Source organism: Paramisgurnus dabryanus, chromosome 1 (assembly GCF_030506205.2).
Source record: "Paramisgurnus dabryanus chromosome 1, PD_genome_1.1, whole genome shotgun sequence".
Lineage (NCBI taxonomy): Eukaryota > Metazoa > Chordata > Actinopteri > Cypriniformes > Cobitidae > Paramisgurnus > Paramisgurnus dabryanus.
In genome coordinates this window covers 37,435,773-37,459,393 of record NC_133337.1, presented here as the reverse complement: position 1 = coordinate 37,459,393, position 23,621 = coordinate 37,435,773, and the positions used below count along the sequence as shown (strand labels likewise).

Here is a 23,621-nt window from a genome sequence, read left to right as displayed (position 1 = left end):
AATTTCCGACCATAGTCCCCTTACTATGTCCATTGATTTATCACTCCCCAAACAATCTTACTCCTGGCGTTTTAACCCATCTTTGCTCACTCACAGCAAATTTGTAGAATATATCACGGTCAGACTAAAAGAGTTTTTGGATTTTAATGATAATGGGGAAGTGTCAGACTCTATGCTGTGGGAAACATTAAAGGTGGTCATGCGAGGGCATATCATTGCTTACAAGTCTGCCGTAAAAAAAGAAAATGAGAAGCGACTTCTAGAAATACAAAATAGCCTCCCTACTCTAGAGTCAATATACCAGAAAACAAAATCATCTGATGACTATAAAAGAATTATGAAGCTTAAATACGAGTATAACAATATTCTCACTGCTCAAATAAATAATCTTATTTTAAAAATTAAACAAAAACATTTTGAGATCGGGGATAAACCGGACAAACTTCTAGAACGACAACTCAAAGGAGTCCAGGCCTCCAGGGCAATCCATAGCATTAAATCAAAAAGTGGTACACTGCTAACTAACCCCAAGGACATTAACACTTGTTTTAAAGACTTTTACAAAGAACTTTATACCTCCAACACCACAGCCACTCAAGCCGATTTAGCAAGTTTTTTTGACTCACTGGAAATGCCTAAACTTAGTGATGCCGCAAGGATCAGCCTTGACTCCGACTTTACCCTGGAGGAAATAGTAACTGCTATTAAGTCATTTCCAACGGGGAAGGCTGCGGGGCCGGACGGATTCAGTTCCGAATTTTTTTTTAAATTCTGTGACATACTTGCCCCGCTCCTCCTTAGAATGATAACCAACTCTAAAAAAAATAATGCCCTGCCAAATACATTGTATGAAGCCAATATATCTGTTATCCTAAAGAAGAATAAAGAAAAGACCGATCCGGCCAGCTACAGACCAATCGCGCTTCAGAATTTCGACAGAAAAGTAATTACCAAAGCTTTGGCCATGCGACTAAATGAACACTTAGCCAACATCATACATCCCGATCAGACCGGGTTCATTCCTGGCAGACTCTCTTTCTTTAATGTGCGGCGTCTCCTCAATACAATATACGCTAATCATACAAAAGTTAAAGGTGCAGCAATTCTATCGCTGGATGCCCAGAAAGCATTCGATCAGGTTGAGTGGCCTTACATGTTCGCATCACTACAAAGTTTTGGGTTTGGGGAGGGATTTATATCATGGGTCAAGATGATATATTCCAGGCCAGTATGCTCAGTTTTAACCAATGCAGACAAGTCTTCTCAATTTTCACTGCATCGCTCTGTACAACAAGGCTGCCCCCTTTCTCCCGCCCTTTTCGCTATAGCAATAGAGCCTCTGGCCCTGAGTGTAAGGCGCCATGCAAATATTACAGGGCTTACAGTGGGAGGAGTGGAAACTCTCATTAGCTTGTATGCAGACGATGTATTACTTTATTTACGAGACTCTGAAACATCAGTCCCTATTTTTTTAGACTTAATAAAGCACTTTGGGAGATTATCAGGCTATACAATCAATCTGACTAAGAGCAACTTCATGCCCCTCTCTAGTAACTATAGTCCAGGTTTCCTGGAGAGCATCCCCTTTAAAGTAGTCAGAGATCACTTTGTTTACCTAGGCTTGATTATTCCCAAAGACTCAAAACTGAACTGCTATATAAACTGAATTTTGGGGTGTTTCTTTCAAAACTTAAGGGTAATATAGAGTGCTGGAAAATTTTACCTTTATCTATGATTGGGCGCATAAATTCAATAAAAATGGTTTCCCTCCCCAGATTTCTTTATCTGTGCCAAAACCTCCCTATCTCTCTTACTTATGGCTTCTTCAAAGAGCTGGACTCTATAATTTACTCATATATTTGGAATTACAAAACGCATAGGATCACTAAAGCCCACCTGCAAAAAAATAAATCCCTGGGTGGATTAAGCATGCCAATATTCAAAAATTATTATTGGGCTGCCAACATCAGAGCCCTGATGTACTGGGCAGGGCAGGCAAGTGATACTCCCCTCTGGGTGCAAATGGAGACTAAATTAGCTACTGGCACTTCTCTGTCAGCACTACTCTTTTCCAAATTAAACAATACCGCAGCTGCAAATAAATTAAGCTTTACACTAAAAAATGGGGTCAAAATTTTAAATCAAGTAAGAAAAGCCCTTTTATTACCAGAGACCTCCGTTTATACACCAGTCTGTCGTAACCACTCCTTTTTACCACCTTGGTCAGACAAAACCTATTTAGTTTGGAGGGACAAAGGTTTAGCCACTTTTCAAGACTTCTACTTCGAGGGTAAATTTGCGTCATTTGTCCAACTAAAAGAGAAGTTTGACTTGCCCCATACCCATTTCTTTCGCTACTTACAAGTTCGACATTATGTGAGATCCAAAATTAGCAACTTTGAGCAACTTCCAGTAAGCCATTCTTTTTTTGATGTTCTTCTACACCCCCCTGATTCTAAGCATTTAATCTCCAAATTTTCTAATTTGTTTGAAAGTTGCATAACAGCCCCCACAGAAAAGTTTAAATCTGCTTGGGAGGAAGATTTAGGAATTGAGCTCTCTGAAGACACCTGGGATAACTGTCTAACTGGAATACAAGACTGCTCAATTAACAGCAGACACCAATTGATTCAATTCAAGGTCGTCCATCATCTGCACTACACCAAAGCAAAGCTACACAAAATCTTCCCTTCTGTTTCACCGTTATGTGACAAGTGTAAGGTGGCAGAGGATACCACCGCCCATGCTTTCTGGTTCTGCCCCTCATTGTCAGCTTTTTGGACAAAAAATATTTGACTGGTACTCCAAGGCTTATGAAGTGACTCTCCCACCAGATGCAAAACTGGCCATCTTTGGATTCTCTGAAAGTACCAACTCCCTTCCAGTGAGGCTTCAACGGTCAATAAGCGTGGGCATGGTTGTCGCCAAGAGACTTTTGTTAAAAAACTGGAAGTCATCTTTACCTCCTTCCTTTCGGATGTGGATAGCGGACATGGTCTCTGTTATACAAATGGAAAGGCTTAGATTTATGAGAACTAACTCTATACAGAAATTTTCAACCACTTGGAGTTTGTTTCTTGACCATTTGGATAAATTAACTGACTAATAGAGCTCTACAAGCCAGACAAAACACCCAATTACACATCTCTGTAACACTACACCCTTATTGTATGTACATCTTTAACTATTTCTCTACACTTGATTATTATTAAATATTATTATTATTATTTTTTCTTTTTTTTTTTCTCTCTTCACTATTGTCTACAAGGTGTGAGACTGCTGTATGTTTTTGTTTGTCTGTTCTGTGGTTATAACTGAAAAAATTTTCAATAAAAAAAAAAAAAGGATAACACTGGATATAACTATTGTATAGTTTAATAAAATAATGTATTTTGATTACACAAATCAAACCTAACTTAACTATATGATTGTTTTAGCTGCTGACCACCAGCATAGGGAATCTCTATGGCTAATTTATAAGACATGTAGCTGATACAGTACTGTGTGTTGTACCTTTTCTTGTTAATTGAGTCTTTTGGGGTATCTTATGCCTAGAATTATTCAAGGAGGTTGATTCTTTTAACTTTCTTTAAAGTTTGATCAGTTGTGCATAATGACATGTGCAACAAATGGATATAGGGTGTCAAACTCATAGATTTGCATCATTTAAAATTCAGAAGCTCTTTTTAAAATATTTTGGGTCAACCTCTGGCACAGCTTTAAAGCTGAAACTTATCAAATCCTATCAGAGGTCCAGAATGTCATTGAAACACACCAGTGGCTTGCTATCATCAGTATTAAACATGTTACCCCTTGAAGTACCCCTCCCCGCAGAGCCCCCCCACATAACAAATCCCAATTAAACCCCTGGTTACAGCCATGTTTGTCTCTTGTAGATTTTCATTGGTTCCCTTGTACACTCACCTAAAGGATTATTAGGAACACCATTTTAATACTGGGTTTGACCCCCTTCCGCCTTCAAAACTGCCTTAATTCTATGGGACATTGATTCAACAAGGTGCTGAAAGCATTTTTTAGAAATGTTGCCCATATTGATAGGAAAGCATCTTGTAGTTGGAGATTTGTGGGATGCACATCCAGGGCACGAAACTCCCGTTCCACCACATCCCAAAGATGCTCTATTGGGTTAAAAACTTGAGACTGTGGGGGCCATCCACCTCAAGGTTGTGAGTGTTGTGGCTTCACAAATGCTTTGCTGCATATCTTGGTTTTAACAAGTGGTTATTTTAGTCAAAGTTGCTCTTCTATCAGCTTGAATCAGTCGGCCCATTCACAGTCGGCATTTTCGCCCACAGGACTGACGCATACTGGATGTTTTTCCATTTTCACACTATTCTTTGTAAACCCTAGAAATGATTGTGCGTGAAAATCCCAACAGATGAAATACTCAGACCGGCCCGTCTGGCACCAACAACTATAGCACACTCAAAATTGCTTAAATCACCTTTCTTTCCCATTCTGACATTCAGTTTGGAGTCAGGAGATTGTCTTGACCAGGACCACACCCCTAAATGCATTGAAGCAACTGCCATGTGATTGGTTGATTAGATAATTGCATTAATGAGAAATTGAACAGGTGTTTCTAATAATACTTTAGGTGAGTATATATGTGCCATGTTCCTATTGGTCCCCTGCCCATTTAAAAGCCCTCTTGTCTCCATTGTCTCTTGTCATTTTTGAATGTATCTGGATAGTCATGTAGTTGCCATGTCTACATAATTTTTTCTTTATATAATTAAATAATCTTTCTGGGTATAAACCTTGTGCCGCCTTCTCCTGCTTTGAACTACACAATACCCTTATTTACACTTGACTGCTGAATTGGACCACACGGGGCGGGAACATGCCATAAGAGCTGAAGTTTTGGAGATGCTCTGACCCAGTCGTCTAGCCATCACAATTTGGCTCCTGTCAAAGTTGCTTAGACCAGTGGTTCTCAAACTGGGGGCCTGCGAGATGGTGCCGGGGGCCCCAGTTTTATGACATTTTATAAAATACATTCATTTATCATGAATTCTGTATCATTAAACCTAAAAAAATAAGGCTACTAAACAAAAGCACTACTTTGTATAATTTATTGTTTTTTAATTAAAATGTTAAGTCTTTTGTCATAAATTTTCTTAGGGGGTGGGCCGCGAAGGCATGCGCCGTACACAAGTAGGGCTGCACGCTGAAAACGTTTGAAAACCACTCGCTTAGACCTTTATGCTTGCCTATTTTTCCTGCTTGCCCAAAGTGTTTGTCCCCAAAGTTAATGTGTTAGAAGCAGGAAAACTGGGCAAGCGTAAGGATCTGAGTGACTTTGACATGGGCAAATTGTGTTGGCTAGACGACTTGGTCAGAGCATCTCCAAAACTGCAGCTCTTGTGGGTTGGGTCTGCAGTGGTCAATACCTACAGTATCAAGAGTGGTACAAGAAAGAAAAAGCAGTAAATCTGTGAAAGGGTCATGGGCAGCCATGGCTCATTGATGCATGTTGGGAGCGAAGGCTGGCCCGTGTGGTCCAATCCAACAGACAGGCACGTGCACAGATAGGGCCCAACCTGTGCAGAACACATGCCCTTTTTGTCCTTACACTCCGAAGTGCCCTTTTTTTCTAAAGAATTTGATTAGATTTTTTTACATTTTCTTTAATAAATCAATGCTATTGGTAACCCTTTACGCATGTCTGTCTGTTTTACAAATATATTTATCAAATAAAAGTTATTAAAAAACAAAATCTTTTTGGATCCGCTCACTGTCAGTCAAACCTCTTAACTCCGCCCCCTGATTGCGACGAGCTGAAGTTCTACAGCAGAGCAGCTGAACGTCTTGCAACGGTAAATAAATATCTTCTTGTTTGAGTACAATGCCGTCTCATTACGAAAGAAACACTAGTATGTCTATAACGGCGCATGTTTTATACATTTGAGCAGGGCCGGTTTAGACAGATTGGGCGAGAGGGCAATCAGGGAGGCACCAAGGGCTCCAAACTGTGACCAAAATGAGTTTTTTTCACTGCTGTTCACGCAAGTGCAGGGCACCCGTGACAACAATACGGAATGCAGGATCGAGTTTTACTGCTTATTTGCATGACGCGTCTCAATCGTTTACCGATGGGTCTACGCAGCCCGGGTGAACCGCGAGAAGATGCGCCCGCGCGGGTTTAAAATTAAACATTGCAGAGATGAGAGATAGAGAAAACTTCTAGCCTACATTAACACCAAAACATTACAGATTAGAAAACGCACAGTTAAGGAAAACTGTGGATATCATAAAAGACGAGAAACTCATTACAATATGGTGTTTGGATATAAATGTATCTTATGCCTAGAATTAGCCAAGAGGGCTGAATGATTCTTTAGTTCATAACTTTTTATTCTGAAATCAACTGCACAAAGTTAAGTCTGTTTAGTATTTTTCAGTAATGCAGTTATTTTGGGGAAATGTGAATAATTGCAGGCTGATTAAAGGTGTGCTCAAAATTTTCCGCTTGAGCTTTTAACATTTTCTGTCAGGGGCTACAGTGCTCCAAATCACCAAAAAGTTAGCCCTGAATGACTAGACAATTTTTTTTATACATTTTCATTGCTGGCTTAATTTAAGGAAAGTGTAGTTCACGAGAGAGAACAACCAACCTAAGTGCACCTTCAAGAGACCAACGTTCCTGGTCCTCAGCACAGTTTTTGCTAGGTAGGCAGATACATGTTGGATATGCTAATGGTATGGCTAATAGAATAGTATTTTACTATATTATTTTGATCTTAAATCTCATATTTCCCCTCTTCTCAATGACATACATAAACATGTTAACCAAATAATAAAAATAAGCTCATAAAACCAAAAAGAATAGCTTTTTACCTCAAACATATTTTTATTTAACTTTATTTATGCAAAGCAGAAGAAAAAAATGAAAATTAATATATTACACAATTAAATAAGAGGGAGTACACAAGGGCAGTTCACAAACACATGACTACAAATAGGCCTAATACAGACAAACACCCAGGAGGCAAATTGTTAAAGCCAACTTAGAAGGCCATATATCCTTATAATGCCAAGCTATCATAAAATGTCATTTTTCATTCATTAATAGGGAATTTTTCAATCATTAATAGTAAATAAATATAAAGTGTTTAAGACGATTATTATGTGCTATTTATTTGGAGGGGGGTGCCCTTTTTCAGTTTCAGCACATGCCCCTCAAAAGGTCTGTGCACGGCCCTGCCAACAGATGAGCTACTGTAGCTGAAATTCCTGAAAAAGTTTTTGCAACAGATTTTGCAAGATTTTTTCTCCTCAACCCCAACAAGCAAAATTAGTTTACTTTCATTTCTTAAGTTTTATGTGAACTTAAGAACGACTGTGTTCTTTAGGTTAGCAATACAACAGTAACTTAGTTCACCAAGAGCACCACCAAAAAAATCAAATAAAAAAAATAAACGCTTCAAAACTTCATGTCACAATGCATGCATTTTACAGAGCAAATATCATAATATGCATTTAAAATGACTGCTTTAGTCCAAACTTGTCATACACTGCACAGCTAGATCAGTCATTCTCACATGGGTTGTAATGTTATGTGTGATAGATATGCAAGATTATTGTTGTTAAATGTGTGAATATTGTCTAACCAAACTTGTAAAAAGAGACTTACTTCAGGGGCTTTTTCCTTGACAGGGCTTAAAGCTAGTCCCAGACTCAAATGCATGTTTGAATTGTCTGAACTGAATTGGGACTTATGTTAGATTCGAATGGTAAGTGTATTGATATATTTACAATATTACTGATTAAATATTTCCTTCTTCACCTTATATGTTAATTTAACCAAATTTGATGTCCATTTATTTTGGCCAATCACAACATTAGCATATGGAACAATTATTCTGCCATGTCTCCCAACCTCAAATGTAAACGAGCAAGAAATGCAGCTGAAATGTATTCATGCTGGGAAATAGAAGTAAAATAAACAGTTAATACTCACACTGAATGTCCAACAACACTGATGTGTCTTGGGTGCCATGTTGGTTTTTGGCTTGACAGTAGTAGTGCCCTGTGTGTGTACGATCAGTCACATTAAAGGTGAGATTATATCCAGTCTGCAGCTCCACCCGCTGTCCTCCATTCTCTCTGTACCAGGTGTAGATGAACACTGCTGGATTTCCATCACTGCTGCAGATCAAAGTCACTGAACTGCCCTCCAGTACAGAGTTAGATGGAAACACAGACACTGATGTGTTTTTAGGAGCATCTGAGGGGAGAACAAATTCAGGGCACCACTAAATCTGTAATCTACAATAGTATCATCATCAAGTTCAAAGTTAATTATTCTTACACTGAACACGTAATGTGATGTTGCTCTGTGCTGTTGTGTTCCTCTGCTGTAGCTGGTAGGTTATAGTGCAGATGAAAGTGACTCCATGTTGAAGGTGAGTAGCAGTGAAGTTCAGATCAGAGATGATCTCAGTTTGTTTCTGTTGATCCAGCTGTAGTCTGCTGCTGTCATTGAGGTGGAGTCTGTCAGTGGAGCTCCATGTGAGAGTTGGTGGAGAAGATGAGCAGAGAGTCTTAGCAAAGCAGCGCAGACACATAGAGCTCCCCTCTAACACCTCCTCCTGAACCTCAACCTCCATCTGATCCTTAAACATCTGCACTGTGGGTTTGGGGGGAGACTCTGAAATGCACACACATATATTTGCAGTGTCATCAGAAGGTCACAAAGAAACCTTATTGCTCTGTTCATAGATTTTCATTTATTACTTGAGTTAATCATTCTGTATTTTTTATTTCATAGGCAAAAACAGATTTTATTTCACTGTATGTGTGCAAATTGTAATTAATAATAATTTTCAGTCATGTCACTCACCGATCACTACTATTGAAACATGTTTTTGTTTATATGTCCATTTCAGTTCACCATTACCCTCAATCCTGAAGTAAAATCTGCCTTTGTGATTTGAAGTAATGTCATTAAAAATGGTAGTACAGTTCTTGTCTTTTATTTGTCCAGTTATTTTCCCCTTAAATAGGTCTTCCGGCTTATTGGAGTAAAACACTGCATTTGTTTGATGGTCAGTCCCATCTTTAAGCCACACTCCTGCAGCACTGTCAGTGAGATCATTGGCATATTTGTTTTCATCAATAGTAAATGTGCAGTTTATGGTCACACAAGATCCACTCAGAGCTTCAATCTTCTCTGTCAGACTGATGGGCCATGTTTGACCCCAAACACCTACAATACAAACATGATGATTATGTTTATTATTGAGGATTTCATTATAAACACAGACACACACAATGTGAGTTATAAATAAAGACAGGGATTAGATTAGCCCTAAACTAAGTTAAATATAAGTGTCCAAATTGAAAACAACTTGCAGTGACATATCTTTAAATACACCAGTGCCGTTTGTAAATGCACACACATAATGTTTTAAATGAGGCATGTTTATTAAAACTAGTTATATTTCCCAACAGGGCCGTGCACAGACATTTTGAGGGGCAGGGGCTCAAGTGAAATAAAGGGCACTTCTCTTCTTTTTTTTAAACAAAAAGTATATATATTAACGCAATTCTGACTTCCTTTTAAAAAAAATATTTAAAAAGTTAATTAATTTTATCTTCCTCAAACTCACGCAATTGTTTAATTTTCAAAAGATGTCTACAAAATAATCAGTTCACACAGACACCATGGTCTCCTTAGTAGTCTAGGTTTATAGAGCAGCAAAGGAAGCCATTACACAATGTGCATGTTTTGAAAACATTAAATTACACATTAATTACAAATTTGTTAAAATGCTAAAAACAAAGTTGTGACTGCTGAGTTAGCCCTACATGCCAATAAATGCTATATCATATGCTAGCGTTTAGCTGATTAGTTGTTAGTTGTTACTCAAAATTTATTTTTGTCTGATAAGGGCTCAAAATATAAGGTCTGTTTACTAATGTGAGCTTCTGGCATGAGCCTCAGAGCAGAGCTCAACAATGACTGCGTTTACATGCAGCCAATAACCCGTTCAAATCCGGAATATTAGCAATAACCCGGTCGCGCACGTCCATGTAAACACCGGCAAAAACCCGAATATGCTCATATTCCTGTTTTTAAAATCCCGAATATTACCCCTGGGTTACCTCTTTTCTAACCCGAAATTTTGGTCATGTAAACGCGCATCGGGATATTCCCATCAAAAGGAACATTGATTTGTGTACTGCGCATGTTCTATTCGCAAGGAATCTTGGTCTTTTGAGTAGAGCAACTTCTTGTATGCGCCAAAAAACCCGCAGGGAGTAGGCTAGAGGTAAGCATGGTGAGAGAGATGCGCCACACTTTTAGAGCGAGGAGGAAAACAATTGCAACAACCGCGTTTTTCACGTTAAATTAATATATAGCTATTCTTGTTTTTCAAAGCATACATAATAAAGATTGTCAATAGTTATGAGAGTAACTTGTTTTTTTTTTTGTGAATTTGAATTCAAAATTTAATACTATGCTATTCATATTTCGTTAAATACAGTGAATGTGTGAAAAAGTAAAAGATGACAGAATAACTGTAGCGTCGTCTGCATCTTGATGCAGTTTTTAAGATTAAAATTACTTTAATTTAACTGATCAACACAAATACAAAGCGGCATATAACTGATTGCTTACCAGCATTAAAACCACTTAAAATAAAAACCTTAGGTTTTTTCATGTATACAGCGTCAGCTCCGTGGATAAGGATGTTGCAATAACGCCGGTGGCTTTATTATTAACTGACTGAATACTTATACCTGACATTTAGATATGAAAGTTTATCATCAACAGTACCTGCGTGAAACATTATAAACATTGGTGATCATCTGCCGACTCGACTGTTTTTGCACGTTCTCAACGGCTTTTCGTTCTATCCGCGTGAGGTAAAAATTTTTGTTCTGTACTTTTTTACTTGCGTGTATTTCTACATATTTTCGCCCAAGTAACACTCAGGATATAATGTAAGTTATTATAGATAGCATATAAGCTTGTTCTGAAAGGATGACAATTATAAAAATTATCCATCCAGCTTAATTTAGCCAAAATAATGATTTATTCGTTTTCATACTTATAGATGTTAATTTATCTACTAATATATTATTGAAAATGCCATAAATAAATATTCATTGCCTTCTGTCAGCTATTGCATTCGTTTTGTACATTTACAGGTGCATGAATACTGTCTAATTTTAATTTCTTTAAGACACTGTTGTGTTCTGTATTTACCGATGCTCTGTAAATATGCACTTAAAAAACCTTCTTGTTAGAAAATCGTTCTTCAATAAAAAATTTTTTTCAAAAATATATTTAGCTGAAGGCTAGTATAGCTTGTTAATCTTTTTCTCATAAAAGGAAAGACATGTAACTTAGCCTACCCTGCTTCTACATCGGTGCAGCTTGTTCTGGATTTAAATAATAATTTTATTTTAGTAAATGAAGGCGGTAAAATCGCATTGCGCAATAGTGAGCCACGCAAAATCACCGCATTTACCTTTTAATCACAGTTTACATCGGGATATTGCCAATTCCATGTATACAGGGGTAACTCTCTCTGCTCACGCATGTAAACGGGTTATTCCGAATGTTTCAGAAACCCGAAACCCGACCTTAACCTGACCATAACCCGAATATTTACAGCATGTAAACGTAGTCATTATTATTCATGACCCTTTCAAATAGGGCAAAAATAGACCATTTAATTAAAATGACAAATTCTAGGGTTGTAAATAGACATGTAAAAACGTTTCTGGATAATTTTTGCACTTAATAAAGCAACATACCTTCTATGTAATTGTCAAACAACAATTTAACATATTATGACAACACATCCTATGGCACCTTTAATCTTAGGTTTCATATTTATTAGGGTTACACATGTCAGAAACAACAAATATACATTAGGCCTATTTTATTTGTATTTTATATTTTACTTTTTTGTGATGTCAGTGAAACTTCAGACTGGGCAAGTAAAATACTGAACCATCAGATTTCTTCCCAATCCACTACATCACTCCAGTATAACACATTATACTTATTTAACAGCCATTACAAAAAACGCAAACAAAAAAGCTTACTACTGCAGTTAGCAATTATTTTATTGTTTGTGCTTTCTTATTTTATGAGCAGTCTGTTTAAACTACATACACTACACTGTTATAAGTTTGCAACTCTTCAGGTTAATATGGGATTGCCATGGAAAACAATGTCCCTGAATCGTTATGTGTAACAACGTGTCCCATATTTTGTGCATAAAACTGTTAATATAAGAATATTTTCTTCCTCACAAACTTACCGCTAGCTGCCTGCATAAGCACATGATCGCGTCTCGTTCAGGCTGAGCTTTGGCGCTTTAAGCGCGAATGATGCAGCACGAGGGTTGACAACCAATCATAAAGCGAAGTAAGTTAGAGAGGCGGGACTAAGGAAAGGTAAAGCCAATCATATTAGCGATGTGAATTTTGGAGGCGGGACTCATCTGTTAACCGTTTGTGTGCCACAAATAGCGCTATTTTTCTTTATATAAGAGTTTAAATCTCATTTAAATGATTTCTGAATAAATTCATGTTAAATTAAATAAGCAACAAGTAAAAACCACAAAAAACAGACAGACATCAGTTGTTATATAAATAAAGATCATATTATTATTATTATTTTTAAAAGCACTACAGAAAAAAAGGGCACTTTCTTTCCAGGAATAAAAATGGCAGGTGCTCAAGCCCCCTTTGATGTCTATGTGTGCACGTGCCTGTTTCCCAATTAAACTAAGGCCTAGTCCTGGTTTACGATAATCCTTGTCTGGGAAACCACCCCATATTATTTGTTGTTAAATAACATTCAACTGCAGTACAGGATCATTTTTACATTAATTACAGCCGCAAAAGTAAAGTCTACATCACATAAAATAGCATTTTTATTTGAACCTTTTAAAAATATTTTTTAATATCGTTTAATCATACTGATATTCCAGTTAAAATAAAATTTCAATACAGTTTTATGTAAACACCAAACATACATTTAGCACTTGAATTCACACTTTCACTCTTGACACCCATGTTTTTACAGTTGGCACACAACACTTAACATGTCATACTTTTTTGCTTAAGGAGAATTAAGAAAAACAAACCTTGTAACAAACAAATGAAAAGAATGATTTGCTTTTTGGTCTTCATCTCATCATTAAAATAAGATCAGTCCTCTGCAAGCATCAAACAGGTCAAAAATGTTAAAGATCAACAGCACTTTTAAATTTTCTTCTTTTTAAGAAAAATTAGAGTTGTAGATTATCTTACCAGAAATGAGATAATGGTGTAACCAGTGTAAAATCTTTGCTGAAAGCAGATTTGTAAAAATGTCACATTCATGGATCCTGTATCTGAAGCAACTGCTGATGATTTGAGACTAAAGTAAAACTGTGCTGTATGATATACTGACTGATATCAGATGGACTATTCAAATACTTCCTGTATTAACATCATCACACATTCTGTTCAAAGAGCAAAGTAGAGTTTGTAAGCATTTTTTTTAAGAATAAACTAAGAAACTACGAAGCAGTTAAAAATTACAATATCACAACATTGCTGCACTGCAAAGAAAACACCCTAATGTATGTAACTATAAAATAAAATAATACATTTAAATAACAATGAAATAACAAATAAATGTAAGAGGTATATAATTGACTTGCAAACAACTAGCTCACAAATGCTAATAATCTATAGACACCACATAAAACTTTTTCTTACAACTGTAAAGTACAGTACAACTGCACAACTGGATTAGACTGGGCACAGTCATTACAGCAAAATTACATTCATCCAGATTAGTCTAATTGTTTAATCATCGATTTATCATTTTTGGTACAGATATTTATATTTCAGGTACCAGTATTTACCCCTAAGGTACCAATGTGTACCTTTAAGGTAACGATATGCACCATTTAGGCACAGTGACAAGAAAAAGTATGTAAACTTTTGGAATTTCATGGTTTTTTTTTCAATAAATTGTGCAAAAAAGTGATCTGATATTTAAATAAGTCAAGGGTATTGACAAACATAATATGTCTAAAAATATTAACACAAAAAAATGTGATATTTCATGTATTTATTGAGAACAACCAAAAAACCTAATAGAAAAAGTATGTGAACCCTTGAGTTAATGACCTAAATAAAGCTAATTAAAAGCATGTTTTGGCACCTGGAGTCTCATTAAGATTATATGTTTGGAGGTGTGGACTACAGCTACTGACTTGATAAAAACCCCTCAAACTTTTGGAGTTTGCTCTGCACAAGAAGAACACGCTTATGTAAGCCATGCCTCGCCAAAAAAGAGCTTTCAGAGGAGCTATGATCAGGGTTCTAAATTAACACCCGTCAACCCACTTATTGTTACAAAAAGTGTAATTTTGTGTTGATTTTGTGTAAATAAGCGACAACACAAGTTGTGATAAAAGTAAGAAATAACACAAAAGATCAGGGGCGTCAGTTTGTGTTGAAAAGTGGTGGGGACAAAAAATCAGATGAAAAAAATTACAGTAGGACGGGAAAAATATTGAATAACAGCGCTTCAAAAATGTCGCACAAAAATACTCAGCATAAAACCCTAACAATGTCGACTGCACACAGAGGCGTCATGCCCATTCAAACTGAGGGGGCACCTGCCCCCTTGGTTTTTTTGAGCCAATGGATTTTACCTCAAAATCAAATAAGCGTCCATTAATCTGTTATTTGACTTTTAATCTGTTAATATGCACAATATTATACATTCTGTGCTGCATCCTTGTCACTTTTCGGAGATTTTCGCCGTTTTGATCGTGTTTTGATCATGTTACATTACTTTTATTCTGGCGGCAGCTGGCGCTGCAGTCAGAGCGCAGTCGCAGACGTCATCAGTGTCTGGGCGCGCTCACGAGCTCTCTGCTGTTGCTGGCTTGCTGCTGCATTTGGCTATCTGAGGAATTAAAACGTGTTAGAAACGCTCACAACATTTCCAAACCCCAGTACGCTAATGTGCAGTTAACCTTCTCTGTGTAGAAAATGTATGGTTTTAAATGTGACCGTCTCAACGTTATATTAGCAGAGATTCATCTTCTTGGCACAACGCCAAAGTTCGCCAAAGTTCACGCGGGCGCGGAATCTCACATGCTCACATGAGGTAAAATTTAATGCAAAAATCCGTTCCTCTAATAATTTTATCTAAAAATATTTTTTAAAATCATTATTGAACATTAAAATCAATCACGTGGCTATAGCTTATGTCATTTTCGTTGTTTATATACTTTATGGATTTAAAATTACATTAATTTTATATGATAATGTAGTTGTTGTGCAAAATGCATTAATTACACAATTAAACAAGCCATTAAGACTTTAATAAAACATGCCGTTTCAGATGTGAATATGATGCAAATGTGTCATTATTCCGATTGAATAGTATTTGATATGAAAGTTAGTCATCACTTTTATTTTGGAGGTTTTTGCATGAAAGCAGGGGTTTTCAGATTGTTAGAAATGTAAGTGCCATGGAAAAGACTGAAAGCTCTATAATATTTCGTTTGATGTCTGTGTATGCACAAATTTCTGTGAGCTGTTGACACTGTGCCCCCTTAAAAAAAATTGGTGCATGACGCCCCTGACTGCACATGTAACAGTCCCTGCAAAACCAGCTCAGCCAAACAGTACCAAAGCACCATACTGTAGAAAACAGCGCGTTAAGGCAATGATTACAATGAAATTCATTACATTATGTAAAAGAAAACACACTATAAGCACACAACGCAACATATGTGACACTGGACCACAAAACCAGTCGTACACTGCAAAAATTATTTTCAAGAAAAAATGTTCTTTGTATTTTTGCTTTGTTTTCAGTAAAAATGTCTAAAAATTCTTAAATAAAGATGTATTTTCTTGATGAGCAAAATGACGTAAGAAAATAAGTTAGTTTTTAGACAAAAATATACAATTTAAGTGAATTTGTGCTTAAAACAAGCAAAAATATAGAAAATTTTGCTTAAATTAAGTGTTTAAGAAAAATAAATCTTATTTTTAGATTTTTTTTCTCACCTCATTGGCCGATATTTTTGCTTGTTTTAAGCACAAATTCACTTAAATTGTATGTTTGTTGTCTAAAAACTAGACTTATTTTCTTAGGTCATTTTGCTCATCAAGAAAATTTTTAGATATTTCTACTGAAAACAAAACAAAAATACTAAGTAAGAAAGTCATTTTTGCAGTGTAAGTCGCACAGGTATTGTTTGATTTTTCAGAACATTTTAACCAAATGCTTTCAAGAGTGGTGGGGACAAAATCAGCCATTTCAAAAAGTGGTGGGGACATGTCCCCAGCGTCCCCAGTGTAAATGACACCTATGCAAAAGATGTCTCTAGTTTGGGACAATGCATTTAAGTGTGATATCCAAAAAATAACACTGATTGTGTTGTTTTTAACATATATCCATTTTAAGATAGCAGTGTGATTTTAAAGCACTTCGGTTGGAACAAAATGAGATAACAAGGGTTGCTTGTTATTGGTGACAAAATCATAAATGTTTTCAATAATCTCTACACAAAGTAGAACAAAGAAACATAACATAAGTTTTCACTGCTATGCGGATGATACCCAGCTTTACATCTCCTCGCATCCCAGCGAAACACACACGTTTTCTAAGCTAAAAGACTGCATTAGCGATGTTAGTGACTGGATGGCACATAACTTTCTTAAGCTCAACTCCAATAAGACAGAGATACTTATTATTGAACCAAATCGCTACAAACATAATAGGTCAGATTTCAAATAGCACATAGATGGCTGTACTGTGTTGCCATCTTCCACGGTTAGGAACTTAGGTGTGATATTCGACAGCAACTTATCCTTTGATAGTCATACCGCCAACGTCTGCCGCACAGCAATCTTCCATCTTAGAAATATCTCAAAAATACGCCATATGCTGTCTACATCTGACGCAGAGAAGCTTATTCATGCTTTTATGACCTCTAGAATAGACTATTGTAACTCGCTACTCGGGGGATGCCATTCAAATCAGGTCAATAAGCTTCAGCTAGTTCAAAACGCTTCTGCAAGGGTACTTACTCGATCTAAGAAGTATGACCACATAAGCCCAATTCTGGCATCTTTACACTGGCTACCAGTTAAATATCGCATCCAATTTAAAATATCACTAATCACCTACAAAGCTTTAAATGGCTTAGCACCCTCATATCTTAGAGAATTACTATCAGAATACAATCCATCACGCACACTACGGTCGCAAAATTCTGGTCTATTGATAATCCCTAGACTATCAAAAGTGTCTAAAAGTGGAAGATCCTTTTCCTACTTAGCCCCTAAGCTCTGGAATGATTTACCAACCGATGTCCGAGAATCAGACACAGTCGATCATTTTAAATCTAGACTTAAAACTTTTATCTTCAACAAAGCATTTGCATAATTTGTCTAGTAAAGGTACTTAACTCGCAATAGTTATTTTCACGGAACAAAGCACTCACGGTCATAACACAGACCAACCAAATAAATAAATAAAAACCTTTTCTGCATGAACACTTAAAATGAATTGCATTCATTAGTTTGCCACCGTTTGCCACTGAACCTGCATTAACGACGACATTGGGGCTTCCGGCCTTAGTCAAACGGTTTGGCACGTATGGTTGGGTTGCGATTTTGGTGCTTTCGTGTGTCTTGTGAATAGTATGCCATACAGACCCGTTTGCCACTGAACCTGCATTAACGACGACAGTGGGGCCTCCAGCCTTAGTCAAACGGGTTGGCACGTATGGTCGGGTTGCGATTTTTGCGCTATCGTAAGTCTTGTGAATAGTATGCCATACAGACCCGTTTGCCACTGAACCTGCATTAACGACGACAGTGGGGCCTCCAGCCTTAGTCAAACGGGTTGGTATGTATGGTCGGGTTGAGTTTTTCGCGCTTTCGTGTGTCTTGTGAATAGTATGCCATACCGACCCGTTTGCCACTGAACCTGCATTAACGACGACAGTGGGGCCTCCAGCCTTAGTCAAACGGGTTGGCACGTATGGTCGGGTTGCGATTTTTGCGCTATTGTAAGTCTTGTGAATAGTATGCCATACAGACCCGTTTGCCACTGAACCTGCATTAACGACGACAGTGGGGCCTCCAGCCTTAGTCAAACGGGTTGGTATGTATGGTCGGGTTGCGTTTTCGCGCTTTCGTGTGTCTTGTGAATGGTATGCCAAACCGACCCGTTTGCCACTGAACCTGCATTAACGACGACAGTGGGGCCTCCAGCCTTAGTCAAACGGGTTGGCACGTATGGTCGGGTTGCGATTTTTGCGCTATCGTAAGTCTTGTGAATAGTATGCCATACAGACCCGTTTGCCACTGAACCTGCATTAACGACGACAGTGGGGCCTCCAGCCTTAGTCAAACGGGTTGGTATGTATGGTCGGGTTGCGTTTTCGCGCTTTCGTGTGTCTTGTGAATAGTATGCCATACATACCCGTTTGCCACTGAACCTGCATTAACGACGACAGTGGGGCCTCCAGCCTTAGTCAAACGGGTTGGCACGTATGGTCGGGTTGCGTTTTCGCACTTTCGTGTGTCTTGTGAATAGTATGCCATACATACCCGTTTGCCACTGAACCTGCATTAACGACGACAGTGGGGCCTCCAGCCTTAGTCAAACAGGTTGGTATGTATGGTCGGGTTGCGTTTTTCGCGCTTTTGTGTGTCTTGTGAATAGTATGCCATACATACCCGTTTGCCACTGAACCTGCATTAACGACGACAGTGGGGCTTCCGGCCTTAGTCAAACGGGTTAGCACGTATGGTCGGGTTGCGATGTTTTGGCGTTTTCGCCTGGTCCTGAAAATGGTATACAATATAGACCCGTTTGCCACTGAACCTGCATTAACGACGACAGTGGGGCTTTAGGCCTTAGTCAAACGGGTCGTCAGGTTTCATTTTCTCTTAAAGATCGGAAGGTGACCCTTATTTACCATATATACCCTCGCATTGGGCCCCCAATTTGCTAAATCCTCAACTGTGGATAATATACTTATGCCGCAATAGTTAGTCTGTCTGGAAATAAGCTGAGTTAAACCACATCACTTCAATACATATGAACGGCCGCTACGCTAATACGATTTGTTTTTCTCTCCCTGTCTCGTCCTCGACCCGAGGACAACGAGACAAACAGACCCAGTCCCGGTAGATGTGAAAGTCGGCACACCTCTGATCTACTGGCCGTCCTTCAACGTGATGCCCAGCTGATGCCTGACCATCGCTCACCGGCAGAACCCGCTTAATCTCCGCTTAATCTCCTTATCCGTTCTCCCAAGGTTTTTCCCTCCTAGGACTTATTTTTCCTCGGATAAAAGCCCGGGGTTTTTTTCTCCTATGGGGTTTTTCACCCCAGGGAGGCAGCCTTTTTGGGCTTTACTTAGCTTCCTCTTCTAGACGTTGCTTTAGTACTACGTGCACTTATAATATTGAGTCATAGCCGCAGCAAATTTAACTGCTCATGCTATCATGTATTTTGTTGTGCTATCTGTCGTTTTTCTGTGCTTTTCACTGCTTCTATTTATGTAAAGCTGCTTTGAAACAATTGACTTTTGTGAAAAGCGCTATATAAATAAAATTGAATTGAATTGAATTAAAAGTCTAATCAATTAATTCATGTTCTACCAACTGAGTGATGCTCCAGTGAGATCAAACAATATTGTTAAAAGTTAATACACACTAATAGTCAGAAATAGTCAAATTCCCCATCAAAAAAGTACTGTTTATTTACTCACCCTCAGGCCATAAGATATGTCGGTGACATTTTTTCTTCAGAAGAACAATAAAGAAGATGTTTTGTTCTCTGTGATTTATAGAATACAAGTCAAACGTTTCCACCACTTTGAGAGTTCAAAAAGCAGATATATGCATTACAGAAGTAACCACCACATCTAAACCGTCAACCTCAGCTAGTCTGCTTGTCTTTCCCTCTACTTCAAGCAAAGAACAAACTTGAAGAAATGAAACAGGAAACCATAATGGTGACTTTTAATTAATTCTATTTTTTTTATGGTAAACAACACTTTGGACATTTTTATGTTGCCCTTTGTGTGCAAAAAAAAATAAAAAATTATCATACAAAAAAACTTGTCATCCATGTTAAGAAAATAACTGCAAGCAAGTTGCAATTGTATGTTTCAAACAGAGATAGTGATAGAAATGCAAACATTAGATTGCAGCTTTCAACTCTGCTTATACAGTAAGTGTCACTTTTTAAGACTCTGTAGTGTGGATGTTGCTGTTATATTGTTAAGTCACATGTGTCATGTGTAAAAGCCATTCTTCCACTGAAATTAAATAGTCCCTGACTGACTGTGAACAGCAACAGAATGTTTGACATAATGTTGACGTTGCTGAGGGTGCTGCTGACAGAAAGCTTTCAACAAAGCTAAAGATGACTCATCTGTCCTGTGTGAAACTTAGTTTTGCATATAAATGTTTTCCGAGCATTTCTGTGGTTAGCACATAGTTTCGTGCTGTAAGCAAAAATAGGTCTAATGTCCTCATGCTTTAAAGAGAGAAGTTGTGGTAAGATTTATATTTTAAGCACATTCATGCGCCTCTGACCATTTCTTTCTCTAAATTTATTCTAAAAAAATAAATAAATTCAGATTATTGACTACTAAAGGATTTAAAATAAATCATTAGAGAAGTTTAATATTGTTACATGTTTATTTGATTTGATTTGATTTATTTATAGATTGCCAAACATACATAATCCAAAGGATAACATGTTAAAGTGTAAACACTTATTTCCAACATGGTCCTACTAACTTACTTGTCTCCTGAGGACTGGAAACTAGTGTTGCTTTCGTCAACGAAAAGTATGACGAAATATAGTTGCAACGAACCTTTTTCACGTGACGAAAACGAGACGAGACGCAACGAAAATGCTGGTCATGTGACGATGACTATAATAAAATGTATAATGCAATATTGTTGACGAATAAAACGAGACTTAAAGTGAAATAAAAACTAAGCTAAAATGTCTCTTCATTTTCCTTGACCAAAACCAGACGAGATGTTATAACGTTATTTTGTCTTTTACCCATCCCAGCATCTCCGCGCCCCCGCCACCTGACTGCAGTTGATCACGTGTGTTGGTGGCGCTGCGCAGATCAATCAAAACATGAAAGTACCGCGAGAGTTAGTAGAAAGCATGCGGAGCAGTCTGCTCTCGCGATGCTTTGATATCATACGCCTCCGTTTGCACATTAATGGGCATTTCAAACAGTGTACGTGGCAACCGCAAGTGTTGCTTTTCAGTACGAGACGTGCGGAAAGCGGAGAAACGGGGGCGGTTACAGAGGTCAAGCGAAGTTGTTTCACACGCCTTGCTCGTGCACCTAAGATCCTCTCCCTTTTACGGACACGACTCTTCATGGCAGTCGTTGTTGAAGATAAACACATTTCCACTAAATGCTGCACAAAACGCTTCCACTACATGAGAAAAGTTGTAGCCGCGCGGGGATTCCGACCGGGAAGACGCAGCATTCTGGCTCCAAATGTAAAAGAAAAGTCCAAAATAAATCCTGTGCATCACTTTCAGGTCTGACTAAAATAAGACTAAAATGCCCAGACTTTTAGTCGACTAAAACTTGACTAGACTAAAAGAGTATGAACGTGACTAAAACTAATAAAAACTAAAATGCCAGCTTGACACAAAGACTAGACTAAAACTAAAATTAAAACAGGCTGCCAAAAACAACACTACTGAAAACCAGTTGAATCTTTTGACTGGCAGTGCCGTAAGTGTTGATGGTGACACACTGAAGAGTGTCTGTGTGTGTAAGTGACTGATGGAGAGAAATGAAGCTCCTCGAGTCTGTGCTGCTCAATCGCTCCTCACTGATGAATGTGTTTGTAAAGTTACTGACAGGACGTCCAAGAATCATTATAGAATCGTTATCTTACCAAAAAATCAATATTTTGCCATGCAACAAGATTAATTCCATGGCCATGTTCACTGTGAGATCATCATGTAAAAGTCTAAAACATTGATCAAGATTTTGATGCATAAATTAATAACTGGAAAAAATGGGAAATATAAAACGTTTAAATGTGCAAAAGTAAAAAAAGCTCACTGCTTTTGCAGCCATACGGACACATGGTATGGAAGGTATTTTTGGACTTTTTTAAATTAATTAATTAAATTATAAAATAATTAATTAAATTATAAAATAAAAAATAAAATCGCAAAATATGTCCCAAATTTGAAAATGAAATGCTAAAATAAAAACTAAAACATTATATTAAATTATTTCATTTTCATTTTTAACGTGATGAAGCATCATTCCGGCCAAATTGAAAAATTAAATTAAATTGATGATTTGACATTTCATTTTCAATATAATCTTGAGTCAAGACAGACAATATTAAAATAAAAAGGCAAGCTTGAAAAGGAATCTGTAAATAATTTTTTTTAAAGGCTTTTTATTCATGCCCAAGCAATAATAGGGACAAAATTAAAATGTAAAGTTCATTTTTTATTCTATGTTCTGTTTTTCTTTTTCATTTTCATTTTCATTTTCGTGTTCACTTTTATTTTCAACTTGTATGCAAATTCAATGTTAATCAGTGGGTGGGGTTTACTTGCTAAAAAAAATGGGATTGGCTGAAGTGTTGCCAACTCAGCGACTGTGTTGCTTCCCAACTTAGCAACCTTATTGCTACATCTAGCGACTTTTAGACCCATTTAGACAAACTTAGCGACTGTTTGGATTAATCGTAGCTTCATATCTGTACATATAGGCTACTGTGTCGCTTGTACCGGCCCACGAGTGCTGGGTGGCGCTGTCACGGTGAAATGTGCGCCTGGCGTCTACCCTCTGTGCATTTTCTGAGCAGTGAACAATTTAGACGGTACGAACTGACGCGTGGATGAGATTCGCATGCATTGTTTACATTATAAACACTAAAAGTGTCTGGTCCGCTATGTATTTGTGTATTTTCACACATCTGATCTAGTGAGGCGTCAGTTTAACGAGCTGAAGACATACACCGACCAGTCACTTACTTTTATATGAACATTATCTGTTTATTCAGCCTATGTGTTGTCTTTACAAGTATCGTATCAGGACTTGCGTCCTCTGTGAAATGCAAGTCTTTCAGGGTATACTCTGTACACTGCACTGGACACAACATACAGTTCTGACCATAGCTGAAGCAAGCACATAAGGGCTGTGACGATAATGGGTCTTTCACATAGGAAGCGGTGTGCGCTGCGCTGCGCTATGAAACCCATTCATTTCAATGGCTTGCGCCGCGCGAGGGCGGTTTTTTGTTGCGCCGAGCAAAGCGCAAAATAGTTTAACTTTTGCGCTGCGCTCTGTGACGATTACCCGCGCGGCCAATAGAAATGGGGCATCCAAACAAGCAAAATGGACGAAAGCTTATACTCGGGATTCTCAGAGCTTTATAATACAAGTTTATGCTCCTACAGAGACATCGGAAGGAAAGCCGTGTCATGGAAACACGTAAGCAATTCAAGTTGACATGTTAGGTGTGGTTTAAGTTAAGCAGCTTGTTGTAGGTATGCTTAAAGTTACGTGAAATGG

General features: G+C 37.7%; 1 protein-coding gene across 1 annotated transcript; it reads right to left on the bottom strand.

Annotated features, from left to right (window-relative positions):
- Nucleotides 1–5,346: 5,346 nt before the first annotated feature.
- LOC141281939 (sialic acid-binding Ig-like lectin 7) lies at nt 5,347–10,216 on the bottom strand. Its single transcript, XM_073814042.1, has 5 exons — nt 10,144–10,216; nt 8,924–9,232; nt 8,336–8,674; nt 7,985–8,251; nt 5,347–5,414 (listed from the first exon to the last, which is right to left on the bottom strand). Exons 1-5 carry the CDS (start codon nt 10,214–10,216, stop codon nt 5,347–5,349), a joined length of 1,056 nt encoding a protein of 351 aa, XP_073670143.1.
- Nucleotides 10,217–23,621: the final 13,405 nt, after the last annotated feature.